At 40.6% G+C, this 17,106-nt stretch overlaps 1 protein-coding gene across 1 annotated transcript in view; it reads left to right on the forward strand.

The window, feature by feature from the left end:
• LOC126273341 (dynein axonemal heavy chain 10) overlaps window positions 1-17,106 on the forward strand; it is a 1,458,287-nt gene that overhangs the window by 975,482 nt on the left and 465,699 nt on the right. The window contains exon 119 of the mRNA XM_049976887.1: window positions 10,978-11,162. Coding sequence (XP_049832844.1) covers window positions 10,978-11,162 — 185 coding nt within the window. The remainder of the gene's footprint in view (window positions 1-10,977; window positions 11,163-17,106) is intronic.

The following is a 17,106-nucleotide window of genomic DNA, read 5'->3' on the forward strand; positions in this document are numbered from 1 at the left end:
GGCTATTTACAATTTGTACAGAAACCAGATGGCAGTTATAAGAGTCGAGGGGCATGAAAGGGAAGCAGTGGTTGGGAAGGGAGTGAGACAGGGTTGTAGCCTCTCTCTGATGTTATTCAATCTGTATACTGAGCAAGCAGTAAAGGAAACAAAAGAAAAATTCGGAGTAGGTATTAAAATCCATGGAGAAGAAATAAAAAATTTGAGGTGCACCAATGACATTGTAGTTCTGTCAGAGACAGCAAAGGACTTGGAAGAGCAGTTGAACAGAATGGATAGTGTCTTGGAAGGAGGATATAAGATGAACATCAAAAAAGGCAAAACGAGGATAATGGAATGTAGTCAAATTAAATCGGGTGATGCTGGGGGAATTAGATTAGGAAATGAGACACTTAAAGTAGTAAAGGAGTTTTGCTATTTGGGGAGCAAAGTAACTGATGATGATTGAAGTGGAGAGGATATAAAATGTAGACTGGCAATGGCAAGGACAGCGTTTCTGAAGAAGAGAAATTTGTTAACATCGAGTATAGATTTAAATGTCAGGAATTCGTTTCTGAAAGTATTTGTATAGAGTGTAGCCATGTATGGAAGTGAAACATGGATGATAAATAGTTTGGACAAGAAACGAATATAAACTTTCGATATGTGGTGCTACAGAAGAATGCTGATGATTAGATGGCTAGATCACATAACTAATGATGAAGTATTGAATAGAATTGGGGAGAAGAGGAGATTGTGGCACCAGTTAGTAGGACATGTTCTGAGGCATCAAGGGATCACAAATTTACCATTGGAGTGCAGTGTGGAGGGTAAAAATCGTAGAGGGAGACCAAGAGCTGAATACACTAAGCAGATTCAGAAGGATGTAGGTTGCAGTAAGTAGTGGGAGCTGAAGCAGCTTGCACAAGATAGGGTAGCATGGAGAGCTGCATCAAACCAGTCTCAGGACTGAAGACCACAAAAACAACAAAACAAAAATTATAGTGGTCTTTGGAGAAAAGAGAAGCAGCTATACAGATATCAAATGCTCAGATAGAAAACCAGTACTAAGCAAAGAATGGAAAGTTGGAAGGCAGAACGTATACAAGGGTTATACAAGGGTAATGAACTTAAGGGCAATATCACAGAAAGGAAAGAGAATGTAATTAATATGAGGTGGCAGATATGCTACTGCAAGAAGAATTCAAAAAAACACTGAAAGACCTACGTCAAAACAAGGCCCCTGAGTAAACAACATTCTGTTAGAACTATTGATATCGTTTGGACAATGCTATTCCATCTGGCACGCAAGATGCTTGAGACAGGCAAAATAACCTCAGACTTCAAGCAGAATGTTATATTTCCAATTCCAAAGAAATCAGGTGCTGACAGGTGAGAGTATTACCAAACTGTCAGTTTAATAAGTCATAGTTGCAAAATACTAACATAAATTATTCACAGAAGAATGAAAAAACTGGCAGAAGCTGATGTCCAGTAAGATCAGTTTGGATTCTGGAGAAATGTGACCCTATGACTTCTCTTAGAAGACAGGTTAAGGAATGGCAAACTTTTGTTTATAGCATTTGCAGACTTAAGGAAAGATTTTGACAATGTTATCTGGAAGGTAGCTAAGGTTAATTACAGGGATCAAAAGGCTTGTAGACAAACCAAATGGCAGTTAAAAGAATAGAGGGGCATAAAAGGGAAGCAGTGGTTGAGGAGGAAGTGAGACAGGATTGTAGCCAATTCCTATTATGTTCAGTGTGTACACTGAGGAAGCAATAAAGAAAACCAAAGAAATATTTGGAGAAGAATTTAATATTCAGAGTAAGGGAAAGAAAGGTTTGCTGATGACATAGTGACTCAGTCAGAGGCAACAAAGGACTTGGAAGAATAATTGAATGTAATGGACAGTGTCTTGAAAGAAGGATATAAGATGAGCATCAACAAAAGCAAAAGCAGTATAAAGGAATGCAGCCAAATTAAATCATGCAACACTAAGGGAATTAGAATAGGAAATTAGATACTAAAAGTAATACACAAGTTTTGCTATTTGGGCATTAAAATAACTGATGATGGCTGAAGTAGAGAGGACGTAAAATACAGACTGGCCATGGCAAGAAAAGTGTTTCTGAGGAAGAGAAAGTAGTTAACAATGTATACAGATTTAAGTGTTAAGAAGTCTTTTCCGAAAGTATCTATCTGGGGTGTAGTCTTGCCTGAAAGTGAAACACGGATGATAAACTCAGACAGGGAAAGAATAGAAGCCTTTAAATATGTGGTCTGCAGAAAAAAGCCGAAGATTAGATGAGTAGATTATGTAATTAATTACAAGGTACTGAACATAAGTTGGGAAAAAGAATTTTGTGGCAGAGCTTGACTAAAAGAAGGGAGCAGTTGATAGGACACATTGTGAGACCTCAAAGGACCACCAACTTAGTACTGCAGAGAAGTGTGGGGGGTAAACATTGTAGAGGGAGACCAGGAGATGTATAAAGTAAGCGGATTCAAAGGGATGTAGGTTGCAGTAGTTATTCAGAGACAAAGAGGCTAGCACAGGATGAAATGGCATGGAGAGCAGCATCAAGTCAGTGTTCAGACTGAAGACCACATCTTGCAACAGCAAGACAGAATAGTTAGACAGAACTTACCTTCAGCAGGTAAAATTCCAGTACTAAGGGAAAACAACAACAAACTCTTCCTAGCTTTTGAAATTATTAGTTTCTTCATCAAAGAAAAAAGTAGGATGTATTTAGGAATGTCAGAAAGAACAGACAGGGCACTCAGATCCCAGAATGAGGATGATAGGGAAAAAATGATGAAGGGGGATGCATGTGAGAGAGAGAGAGGGGGGGGGGGGGGGGGGGGAGTTGAAGTTGGAGGAAGGAATGCAGCTAAAAATGAGTACTTAAATAATTCAGTACACAAATGAACAAATAAATAAATAAAAAGTAGTGAGAGTGCTCTATGTTAATAAAGATTAAGACCACAACTGTAACGGGATGTGTGAATGTGTTGGTGATCAAGTTCCACCTCCACATTTCAGAGAAATTACACTCCTGGAAATGGAAAAAAGAACACTTTGACACCGGTGTGTCAGACCCACCATACTTGCTCCGGACACTGCGAGAGGGCTGTACAAGCAATGATCACACACACGACACAGCGAAGACACCAGGAACCGCTGCGCAGCATTTGTGCACTGCAGCCGTCAGTGTCAGCCAGTTTACCGTGGCATACGGAGCTCCATCGCAGTCTTTAACACTGGTAGCATGCCGCGACAGCATGGACGTGAACCGTATGTGCAGTTGACGGACTTTGAGCGAGGGCGTATAGTGGGCATGCGGGAGGCCGGGTGGACGTACCGCCGAATTGCTCAACACGTGGGGCGTGAGGTCTCCACAGTACATCGATGTTATCGCCAGTGGTTGGCGGAAGGTGCACATGCCCGTCGACCTGGGACCGGACCGCAGCGACGCACGGATGCACGCCAAGACCGTAGGATCCTACGCAGTGCCGTAGGGGACCGCACCGCCACTTCCCAGCAAATTAGGGACACTGTTGCTCCTGGGGTATCGGCGAGGACCATTCGCAACCGTCTCCATGAAGCTGGGCTACAGTCCCGCACACCGCTAGGCCGTCTTCCGCTCACGCCCCAACATCGTGCAGCCAGCCTCCAGTGGTGTCGCGACAGGCATGAATGGAGGGACGAATGGAGACTTGTCATCTTCAGCGATGAGAGTCGCTTCTGCCTTGGTGCCAATGATGGTCGTATGCGTGTTTGGCGCCGTGCAGGTGAGCATCACAATCAGGACTGCATACGACCGAGGCACACAGGGCCAACACCTGGCATCATGGTGTGGGGAGCGATCTCCTACACTGGCCGTACACCTCTGGTGATCGTCGAGGGGACACTGAATAGTGCACGGTACATCCAAACCGTCATCGAACCCATCGTTCTACCATTCCTAGACCGGCAAGGGAACTTGCTGTTCCAACAGGACAATGCACGTCCGCATGTATCCTGTAGCACCCAACGTGCTCTAGAAGGTGTAAGTCAACTACCCTGGCCAGCAGGATCTCTGGATCTGTCCCCCATTGAGCATGTTTGGGACTGGATGAAGCGTCGTCTCACGCGGTCTGTACGTCCAGCACGAACGCTGGTCCAACTGAGGCTCCAGGTGGAAATGGCATGGCAAGCCGTTCCACAGGACTACATCCAGCATCTCTACGATCGCCTCCATGGGAGAATAGCAGCCTGCATTGCTGCTAAAGGTGGATATACACTGTACTAGTGCCGACATTGTGCATGCTCTGTTGCCTGTGTCTATGTGCCTGTGGTTCTGTCAGTGTGATCATGTGATGTATCTGACCCCAGGAATGTGTCAATAAAGTTTCCCCTTCCTGGGACAATGAATTCACGGTGTTCTTATTTCAATTTCCAGGAGTGTAGTATCTATGATTGAAATACCATGTATGAGCACCACACACTCAGGCCCCTTAAATCACACTACAGGGCATCTCCAGCAACTGTGTTCTGCGTATCCTTGAGAAGGACTGTTGTTCTACAATCACTCATGTTCTCAGTCAGTCTCATGATGGTCATTCCTATGGTCTGTATACTATAAGTACATGTAAGTTGGTTACATGAAGTGTTTTTCTCTTATCTTGTTATGCTTGTTTATGCTATAGAATTTACCAGTGGTGGAGCTGGAGTAAGAGCTATGGGTGGTTGCATGGGGCAGGTTTACAGTATGAAAAATTTGGAGGGGGGGGGGGGGCGGCAGCACAAATTTGTATAAAGATAACAGTTTGGGAATGTCATATGAACTGATAAATGTGTTATGCAGGTTAACAGAAAGTTACAGCGATGATGGCACTGCGAGGATATCAGGGAGGGCCTCATTTTGTTATTTTGGGCATTGACACGAGAAATCCATATACTTGGCACAGTAGGTATTTAGGCATTAAATGCCTAAATGGTACTGGATGACAAAATGGGGTAGGACTCCAACTTAGAAAGAGGATGAGATGAAGATACTGCCTGGGAGATTTGTTTGTAGACAAAATATGTGGAGTGGTTAGAGGCATTTGAAGAGGGCTCCGAAGCCAACTATAGGTAGTTGTTTCTGCATGTTTTGGGAATTCGGTATAAGGTGGTTGTTCCTTGGGTCAGGATAGGTAAGGAATTGTATGGCAACAACTGTGATCCTTATAAGGAGGCTAGAGTTTTAATGATATTGTGCAGATCAGTCTTGATGGAAGGAAAGGATGGACATTAAACTGTACATTTAGATGTCTGTAAGCTAATGAAGCATCTCTGCTATAAGCCACAAACTCCTTACTGTCAAGAACAACAATAGCCAAGAGGATATCAAGCCAAGAACCAGAGTTGGAGGAGATGTGGACGGGACTCCTATCAACTTCACAGAAACTAGTAAAAGTGTATTGAGATTTCATGAAGATTAGCACTGGGTAGATTTGCTACTTGTCGATATCCATTATACATTCTGCTGTTCTTTAAACTCACACTGAACTGATACTTACCATATTCTTACTGGGCACAGCCTTGACAGTAGTGGAGCTTCGGTGTGCAGGGAGGTAAGAGTGGTCTCTCTTCAGGTTACAGTCTGCTTGGAATTCAGCATGAATAATATTTGGGATTTTGTGTGATATTTTTCAGGAAAGAGTGGGAAGTGATGCTGGAAGTAAAAAATTCCAAGATTGTCTGGACAGGATGGTTTTAGGGCAGAGGATGCAGATCCATTGGGAATATGAGAAGGTACTGTTCTAGGCATGGTTTGACATCCACTCTTTTGGTTGTCAGTTGGGTTTGAATGAAAATGATATTTCCAATTAAGGTCATAACACCTCTAGACTGAAGCTATCACAGTGCTTACCAATATATGAAGGTGATTCATAGAGTAACCTTTGCCTCCCTGTAAATAACTAATTGTAATGGCAGAATTGTACAGGTGTATCGGAATGCTGACGGGAAATGCAATCTGAATCATGTGCTGTGGCGTGTACACAGCCACCGGCTACAAAGAACAGTCTGAGACCGGCCAGTTGCGAACATGTATCGCTCTCGACACAGTGATGATGGGTTACCAGACGCGCGTAATGCATTGTCACACCGCTTTTATTAATAAATGGTAAAACTATGTTTTCCAAGTTCCACAATCTGCACTACCCGGAACTACCGCCCACGCATCACATCCTAACAGTGAATGGACGCAATAAAATTTTACTCGGCCATCAAAAAGACCCCGTTAGATAACTTACAAAGAAATTGTTTGAGACTGTTATTTATAACATACATCATGAAACTAAAGCTTGTTGCTATTATTAAATATAGTCACCATTTAAATTTAAGCATCTCTCCTGCCATTTCACTGATTTACAAATATCTCCTTCATAAAATTCTGCTTTTTGGGCACACAGTCAATCTTTCACGGCATTTTGGAGTTCATTGTCATCATCTCATGATGCTAGTCACTTCTTCACATGAGTGAAGAGATGAAAAATCACTTGGTGCCAAGTCTGGGCAGTAAGGAGGGGGGGATCAAAAATGCCTGATCAGAACTGCTTCCTTATTAAGGCAGAACCCCTTTGTTTAGTTTTGTGGCCATCTGTGAGCTATTTTCATATCCACCAAGAACAGAACTTTCAGTAGACTAAGTGACCAAGAACAATCTCATACAAAGTTGTAAAAGAAAGTTGCAGGAATTTTTCAGGTAGTTCAGAGATGGTGAGTCTTCTATTTTTGCAAATTGTTTCATCAATTTTCTTGACAAGATCATTACTCACAACAGAAGGTGTACAACTCCTCTCTTCATCATGAATGGTTGTTGTACTACTTTTAAAATATTGGACCCATTGCTGCACAACACCTTCACCCATAATGTTTGGAATGTATGAACTACAAAACTGATGAATGTCTGCTGCCAAAATGTTTTGTGCTGAAAGAAATCTAATTACTGCTCATACTTGGCATTTTGTGGGATTTTTTTATTACAGTATTCGTGTTTTGAGGTTGCTAACAAGTGAACATGTGAAAGAACAAGGATAATATTCTCACAGCAAGAAGCTTACTGAATCAGAGAACGAGCATATGTGACAATGGTGGTACTTCATGCACAAATACTAGTACCACACTAAAACAGTGGTTGCTTTCCGAACCACCCTCATATTATCTTTGATTTCCCTCTTCACATTTATTTTCTCTCATCTTCTCAGCAGGTGGGTGCTTCTGAACCTCAGGTCTGAGAGACCTGCCACTCCTTTTTAACCTTCCCCAACTTATGTCTCCACCAACAGTTATGAAATCTAAGAATTGTAATTTCACTTCCTCAAGGTAAGTACAAGTCAGCTATTTTGTCTCTCTGTAATTTCCAGTCACTAATTGCATTCTCCAGTTTTTACACAAAATTTAGGAAAGTACCTATCAAGCACAGTAACCATAAATGCCATAATGTACAACAGTTTCTGATGTGTTCAGATCCTCAGCACTGGCTAAAGTAATAAGTTGCATGTTGGCAATGAAGCATACATGGTGAAGGACATGACAAGTCAAAGTGAAGTGTAAGTATTTAGGTTTTAATTGTGTTTTGTCATTATGTAACTTGGATAACTGATGTGCTTACAGTCCTCAATGATTCACTATTATCACTTTACAAAGCAGAACACAGCCATCACATATGGATTAATGTCCAGTGTGGCACAGTATTTTACAGAGGTAACACAGCATATAGTCTGTGTATCATGTAAACTTTGTTCCAAGTGTTTTCAAATTTTAAATGTTTGTCTATCATATTTTCTGAGGGGGAGATTGGGGAGCAGCCCAGCATTTGTTACAACAAGTATAGGAAACTGCCTAAACTCTGCTCTCAGTCTGATTGCTGAACCATAACACTGGTAGTCAAACTGACACAAGAATCCGATCCAGGTATGGCTCATCTCCCTTTCCCACAAACAATTTCATTGAAATGATCATAATCACAAATTAAATAAATTCATATCTCAAACCTCATAAATGAGCTAACCATCTTGAAATAACCCACAAACTAGTAGCATAGCATTCCAAATATGTCTTATTCTGTGCTACTAGTACAAGGTCTGTCAGAAAAGTATGAGACCCTCCTCACCCCCACCCCCACTTTTTTTACCACCATTCATTTCTTAGTCCCAATCCATATTCACCTACTACGTTTCCTTCTCTTCGTTTTCTTACTCTCAAATTCCAGTCACCCACGACTATTAATTTTTCGTCTCCCTTCACTACCTGAATAATTTCTTTTATCTCATCATGTTGTTGTTGTGGTCTTCAGTCCTGAGACTGGTTTGATGCAGCTCTCCATGCTACTCTATCCTGTGCAAGCTTTAAGACTGCTATCTCATCATACATTTCATCTATTTCTTCGTCATCTGCAGAGCTAGTTGGCATATAAACTTGTACTACTGTAGTAAGTGTGGGCTTCATGTCTATCTTGGCCACAAAATGCGTTCACTATGCTGTTTGTAGTATCTTACCTGCACTCCTATCTTTTTATTCATTATTAAAGCCACTCCTGTATTACCCCTATTTGATTTTGTATTTATCACCCTGTATTCACCTGACCAAAAGTCTTGTTCCTCCTGCCACCGAACTTCACTAATTCCCACTATATCTAACTTTAACCTATCCATTTCCCTTTTAAAATTTTCTAACCTACCTGCCCAATTAAGGGTTCTGACTTTCCACCCTCCGATCTGTAGAATGCCAGTTTTATTTTTCATGATAATGACGTCCTCTTGAGTAGTCCCCGCCCAGATATCCGAATGAGGGTCTATTTTACCTCCGGAATATTTTACCCAAGAGGACGCCATCATCATTTAACCATACAGTAAAGCTGCATGCCCTTGGGAAAAATTATGGCCATAGTTTCCCCTTGCTTTCAGCCGTTCGCAGTGCCATCACAGAAAGACTGCTTTGGTTAGTGTTACAAGGCCAGATCAGTCAATCATCCAGACTGTTGCCCCTGCAACTACTGAAAAGATTGCTGCCCCTCTTCAGGAACCACACGTTTGTCTGGCCTCTCAACAAATACCCCTCCGTTGTGGTTGCACCTATGGTATGGCTATCTGTATCGCTGAGGCACGCAAGCCTCTCCACCAACGGCAAGGTCCATGGTTAATGGGGGGGATTTTTGTGTAGGCAGTATCTGTCTTTCCTCTAGTTATATATGCTGCTGTATCCTTACATTAGCCCTCTAGCCATTCCTGCTTGGCCTTTTTGCACTTCCTGTCAGTCTCATGTTTTCATTTTGCCCTGTTTACCAGTTAAATTAATTATCTCTTGTGATATCCAATGATTTCTACTAGGTCTTGTCTTTTTACATAATTGACCGTCTGCTGCTTTCACTATTTCATTTCTCAAATCTACTCAGTCATGTTATATTGTATTCCTTTCTCTTGTCATCTTTAATCACTGCTTAAAGTTCCCTCTGGAACTCTCAACTACCTCTGATTCTTTCAACTTATCCAGCCCACATCTTTTTAATTTCCTTTCTTTGAACAGTTTCTACAGTTTTAATCTACAGTTCATATCAATATAACTGCAGTCAGAGTTCACATCTAACCCTGGAAATGTCTTACAGTTTAAAGACTGGTGATAAATCTCTCTCTCACTATTATACAGGGTCATCCCTTGATGGAGAAGGGTAAATGTATCAGTATGGTGTTAGGAACCCTGGTACAGAAATGGCCATGTTGAAAGTTATAAGCAAAAATCTTTCTGATACCTCTGCAAGAACACATATGCATGTACTGTTGCTGCTAAGACAGTAAAGTAACCAATTTTCGGAGGTGGTAGTATGGACCAAAACAAGAAACAAATGTCTACTAAACTTTGGCTCTAAAATGCATATCTTAAGAGCTATGAGCACTTTTTTCATTTTTGCTACTGTGAAATAAATCTCTTTTTCTGAACAAGTGTGAATAGCATTTAAGATATGCTTTTTAGAGTCCATGTTTACCAGTCATTTTTTCCTTCTTTTGGCCTATATTACCACCTATTAAAGTTGCCTAACATATAGCAAGAACTGCACTGGTACAAGTATCCCACTGTCAGAGCTACCAGAAAGATTTTCGCTTACAACTACTGACTCGGTCATTTCTGGACCAGGATCCCTAACCTCAGACTGATACATTTACCCCTCTCCACCATGACTGGCAGTTTGTAATATCAGGGTGGTTGCTTGATCACCCTGTATAATCAGAACAAAACTTTCTGATGTCTTCAGGTCTCTTCCATATATACAATCTTCTTTCATGACTCTTAATCCAAGTATTGGCAATAATTAAAAATATTCCCTGTGTGCAAAATTCTACCAAATGGCTTCCTGTTTCATTCTTTTCCCCCAGCCCATATTCATCTACTATTTCTTTTTCTCTTTCTTTCCAAATTATTGAATTTCAGTCCCCCATCACAATTAAATTTTTGTCTTCCTTGACTGAATAGTTCCTTTCATCCCATCACTTTTTTTTCAATCTCTTCAACATGTGTGGAGCTAGTTGGTATATAAACCTGAATAACTATGGTGGGTGTTGGCTTAATGTCTATCTTGGCTATGATAATAATGCTGTGCATGGTAACTTACATGCATTCCTACTCCTACTCCTGTGTTACCCCTATTTGATTTTGTATTCATAACCCAGTACTCACCAGACCAGTTTGACATTTTTATCATTTTTGAAAGTGGCTTTTCCTTTAGTTGCAATAACATGTATACAATCTCTTTTTCCATATCATTGTTTGGTTTCCACTTAGAATTTTCAATTTTTTATATTATTACAATTTTATTTAACATTGAACCTTACATATTTTAAAGTATCATGTCTAAGAAAATTTCTATGTGCAAGTAGATCTGAAAGGAATGTATTCCCTAACAGTATTACATTTCTTACTCTTGTACACATAATGATAATAATATACATGATTAATTCTTTTTCTTTAAGGATACTTGCCCATTGGCCATCCAACACTATATGAGTACTTCGTGGATGTGGAGAAAGATGAGTGGGTGGCTTGGGAATGGGTGGTGCCAATATACGAACATGATCCTGAAAAAAAGTTCAGTGAGATTCTGGTTCCCACTACAGATTCAGTGCGCACCACTTGGCTTCTGACACTTATGAATGATGTGAGTCATTATATTAATACTCTATCATATTTGTGTGGAAACTAGAAATAGGGATTTTTATCAAAATGTTTGTGTGGCAGAACTAGCTCCCACATTTGAAGGTCAGTAAAAATCAAATAAATTAGGAACACAAAAGTTATGTATGAAATATGTCTCAAAACCTTGCAGATATAGCTTTAGGTCTGTAGTGTATACATGTTAAAATAAATCAAAACTATAGATAGATGTCAATTTTTTGTTTGTAATGCAGAAGTACTACATTTTACAGAAAGCCTTTATTGTGGAATCAATTTGTTTGTTCTTTTAAAGACTCACTCAAGTGAAGGCTAATGTTGAAGACACATGTTGATGTCATTCATGAACATTATCCACCTCTTTACAGCTCATTGTGAACAGACTAATTGCCACTCTGCATTGCTTTCTGTACTTCCATTCTTATATATTTAATGTAAGCTTTTCTATATCCCTAACAATAATAATAAAAAATATAAAATGTCTAGGTCTAAAATTGGTAATCTTGGCATCATTATATTCTGAGATGAGTTAACAGATACCATTTATCTCAAAATTAAAAGTGCCCAACAAGATATTTCTCTGCTCTTGAAGAATTGTCATCAGTTTGATGTAGCTTAGACCACAATAAGTTCTGTCGGAGGTCGCAGTCACCAACTAATCTTCTTCTTTGGAGTTGTGATAACTCCACATGCAATTTTTCTTCAATATGGTATACTATGAAATCAGATGAGTGTTCTGCAGTGGAGGTTTATGATGACCATAGCAGTTACTTGCTAGTGCTACTAAAAGTGCCTCATGTATAAAAAAATCCTTTACCACTAACCAACTTAACAGCTGGTTTTTTTTCTTGGGCTGTCTTAAATGTGTCTGATTGCATATCAGGGTCTTAGTCCAATATTATTTCACTCTTTGATGAGAAGTCCCTCAAATAGTAGCAAAATACCTTCAATTTATCTCAACTGGTGTCTTCAATGTTGGACACTTTTGAGGGATTTTATCCTTTGAGCTAAGGTGGTTTTCATTTCAATCCAATAGAATTTATTTTAAAAATACTTAGGAGAACTAATTTGGAAATGAGAACAGGATCACTACAAGAAAAACATCTGTACTAGCCATTGACTGCTCTGTGATTTGCAATCACAGATGCACCAGTATTGAAAAAAATTTTGACATGAAGCCACTATACTGCCCTTGCCAAGTTGTCATGTTGGTGAAGACTGCAGTGCTATAGCTAATTAAAAAGAGCTCATCCATCATTGTACTCTGATAGCAGTGTTAGTATTGTGTCCTCAGGGGTGACATTTACTTCTGCTGCATTCCTTACCTCCAAGAAAACTTAAGCAAAATTCTTCAGAGAAAGGTGAGAAGTGAAAAACTCTTCGGTGCAGTTCAATATGTTAATACATTTGTGTTTCTGACAGTCTCAGAGTCTCAGAATAAATCTTATCATGTTGTGCAGTAAGTATAAATTCATATGACTTTTTTTATATAGTGACAGAGGCACTTATTGCGTCACACAAGGATCACATGAGTGGTGAGATCAGTTTGATTTATAAATATATTGGACAAATATAGAATTAAGTCTTATGAGTTTCATATTCATTTGGTGTGGGATGAAAGCAAATTTATATTATTTCTGCATTTCAAACTAAATGGCCTTAAGAATAGAAAAATAGAAAAAAACACATCAGTATCATACTCACGTAGATCACCTGGCATGAGTCATCTACAGAATGTTCTGTCACTTCTTTATTTGTTAACTGCTCAGTGCTGCATCTGTCTGCATTACAGAATCATTGCTCTTCATTGCGGTAGAGGTTCAAGGAGTATTGATCTCAGGTGTCAGGCTGCCACATTTTGTAACAACCTTACATCAATTATCCACTCATTTACAATTCAATTTATTATACTGATTCATATTCTGTCATTAATTTCATTCCAACTTTAGCAAGCATGCATATATCTCTGCACTGGTTCAATTGTGACTAACTGATGTTTGGACGTAAAACATAAACAATTGTTATTTCGTAATTGCAAGATAGTTTTTGTGTGGACTGAAATTAACATTCCATTTGTATTTGTGTAATAAACTCACAGAAATGTTTGGAACATTTTCCAATTAATAATCTTCATTAGATAAGCTACTTTATAAAAAATGGTTCAAATGGCTCTGAGCACTATGGAACTTAACATCTGAGGTCATCAGTCCCCTAGAACCTAGAACTACTTAAACCTAACTAACCTAAGGACATCACATACATCCATGGCCAGCCCGGCAGGATTCAAACCTGCGAGTGTAGCGGTCGTGCCATTCCAGACTGAAGAGCCTAGAACCACTCAGCCACACCGGCCGGCTACTTTATAAAACATTGTTAGTAAAAATATTTTGTGAGTTTCAGTACTAAAAGCTAAATACCATGTAAAACTTTATGTTTTATTGTAGAAGAATGAGTTAATGCAGAACTGAATGATGACTGTCTGTGTACACTAGCAAGATTTTGATTGTAATACGCAAATTTTCTATTTATAATAATGAATGATTTAGGCAGCAATAGTCACAGATATATACACTGAAGTGCCAAAGAAAATGGTACTGGCATGCATATTCAAATACAGAGATATGTAAACAGGCACAATATGGCACTGTGGTTGGTGATTCCTATAAGACAACAAGTGTCTGGTGCAGTTGGTAGATCAGTTACTGCTGCTACAATGACAGACTATCAAGATTTAAGTGAGTTTGAATGTGGTGCTATAGCCATTGCACAAGCAATGGGTCACAGAATCTTTGAGGTAGTGATGAAGTGGGGATTTTCCCATATAACCATTTCATGAGTGTACGATGAATATCAGTAATCTGGTAAGACATCAAGTCTCTGACATTGCTGTGGCTGAAAAAAGATCCTGCAAGAATGGGACCAACAACAAGTGAAGAGAATCATTCAGCAATGATAGAAGTGCAACCTTTCTGCAAATTGCTGCAAAATTCTGGGCCATCAACAAGTGTCAGCGCACGAACCATTTAACGAAACATCATTGAAAAATGCTTTCAGAGCCAAAGGTCCACTCGTGTACTCTTGAAGACTGTACAACACAAAGCTTTATGCAATGCCTGGGCCCATCAGCACTGACTTTGGACTGTTGATGACTGGAAACATGTTTCCTGGTCAGATGAGTCTCCTATCAAATTGTATCGAGCACATGGACGTGTACGGGTATGGAGACAACCTAATGAATCCATTGACCATGCTTGTCATCTGGGGACTGTTCAAGCTAATGGAGGCTCTGTAATAGTGTGGGGCATGCACAGTTGGAGAGATATGGGACCTCTGATATACCTAGATACAACTCTGACAAGTGACAGGTACGTAACTACCCAGTCTGATCACCTGCACCCATTCATGTCCATTGTGCATTCCGATGGACTTGGGAAATTACAGCAGGACAGTGCACAACCCACACATTCAGAATTGCTATGGAGTTGCTCCAGGATCACTCTTCTCCATTTAAACACTTCCGCTGACAACCAAACTTCCCAGACATGAAAATTATTGAGCCTATCTGGGATGACTTGCAATGTGCTGTTCAAAAGAGATCTCCACCCCCTCATACACTTACAGATTTATGGACATCCTTGCAGGATTTGTGGCATCAGTTCCCTCCAGCACTACTCCAGACATAAGTTGAGTCCATGCCACATCGTATTGTGGCACTTCTGTGTGCTCACAGGGCCCTACATGATAATAGGCAGGTGTACCAGTTTCTTGGGCTCTTTCCAGTCATTTTTGTGAGTAAATTTTATTACAGTACTATTCAATAAACATGTGATTATGAAATAGAACATTGTGCCAACCTGAATTTCTTCGACTTCTCTTAGCACTACAAAATCCATATCTACACTGTCAAGAACTCAGCAAGTTGCAGCAAATTTTGGTGGAGCAGCTAAGTCACAAATTCTTTATAGCTATTGCACAATTAGAGATTGCTGAGAAATGAAGATGAGTATTTTCTGATTAACTGTTATGCCCTCTTATATTTTAAGATAAGCTTAAGGAAAGTGGCTTGTTGGGTTGAAGAGGACCTTGAAAAGTGAGAGAGGGAGAAGGTGTTGCAATTCTGGTGGAATATGGATAGGGTGTCTTTACCCTCAGTCCAGACAACAAAGTTGTCACCAATGAATCAGAACTAAGAGCTGAATTTGGAGTTCTCCTTGGTCAGGAAGGATTCCTTTAAGTAACACATGAACAGATTGCCAGAGATGAGACCATGCATGTGTCCATTGTCATACTGCAAACAAATTTGTAGGTGACGCCTACAAGAGAAAAGTAACTATGGGTGTAGACTTGGTTGGTGATGATGACTAGGAAGGAGGATATATATTTATATTCAGTCAGATATTGGGGGAGGTAGTGTTTAGTAGCAGCAAAGCCATGGGCATTGGAGATGTTAGTGTAGAGCTGGTGATATTACCACTGTTGATCAGGGCACCAAGTGGCAAAGGAACAGAAACTATGGAGAGCTGGTGAAGGATAAACAGTTGGCATCTGTCATATAGGCAGGTAGGCTAAGGGTATTAGGCTGAAGGTGTTGGTCCAGGGGAATGGAGAGTCTCACAGTGGGGGCACAGCAAGTCACCGCAATGGGGAATACTGGGTGGTTCAGTTTATGGACTTTAACAATCATACAGAAGGTAGGAGTGGAGGGAATCATGGGAGTGAGGAAAGAGTTAAGACCCAAGTGAGAGGTTCTGTGATGGAACTAAGGTTTTGAGGAGGGACCGGAGACTGTGCTGGAGTTCTGGAATGGGGTTACCTTGGTAGGGTTTGTAGGTGGACCTATCTGACAGCTGGCAGAGTCCCTTTGCCAGGTAAGACTTGTGACTTATAACCACAATGGTGGAACCTTTGTTTGCAATAGGGTTATAAGAATAGGATCAATATTTAGGTGGTGGAGTGCTGTTCTTCCTGTGGATGTAAGGTTGGCTTCCATGTTGAGGGATTTGAGGAAAAAGAATGAGGCAAGGTCCTTCTTTGAAGGCATCACCTACCATCAGATTTGTGGTATGTAAATGGGCACATGTATGGCATCATCCCAGGATAACCTATTCATGGACCATCTTGAGGAGTCCTTCCTAACCAACCAGAACTCCAGACCTCGTACTTGTTCAAGTTCATTGATGACATCTTTGTGATTTGGACCAAAGATGAGGGTACCCTACCCACTTCCTTCAAAACTTTGACACCTTCTCTCCCATTTGCTTCACCTACTCTTCTTCAACTCAACAAACAACCTTCCTCAATGTAGACTTAAATCTCAAGGATGGATACATCAGAACCGCCATCCACCTCAAACTTACCATACATCAACAACACTTCCACTTCAACAGCTGCCACTTATTCCATGCCAAGAAGATCCTTCCATACAGCCTAGCCCCCTGTGGTTATCACATTTGTGGTGATGAGCAGTCCCTCTCCAGATATGCCAAGAGTCTCACTGAGGCACTCACAGACCAAAATTACCCACCCAAATTCTTAAAGTAACAGATCTCTTGTGCCTTTTCTCTACAGTCACCATCCGCCCCTGGCAGCTGAGTGGTCAGTGCGACAGACTGTCAATCCTAAGGGCCTGGGTTTGATTCCCGGCTCGGTCAGAGATTTTCTCCACTCAGGGACTGGGTGTTGTGTTGTCCTAATCACTGTCATTTCATCCCCATCGATGTGCAAGTCACCGAAGTGGTGTCAAATCGAAAGATTTGCACCAGGCGAGCGGTCTACCCGACGGGAGGCCCTCCTCACACGCCATCATCATCATCATCATCATCATCATCATCATCATCATCATCATCATCTACAGTCACCTACCGCCTCCCAAATACCCACCTCTGGCCACAAAAGAGATCTCTTCTCATGACTTGTTACCACCCAGAACT

This window comes from Schistocerca gregaria, chromosome 5, assembly GCF_023897955.1.
Source record: "Schistocerca gregaria isolate iqSchGreg1 chromosome 5, iqSchGreg1.2, whole genome shotgun sequence".
NCBI classification, from domain to species: Eukaryota; Metazoa; Arthropoda; class Insecta; order Orthoptera; family Acrididae; genus Schistocerca; species Schistocerca gregaria.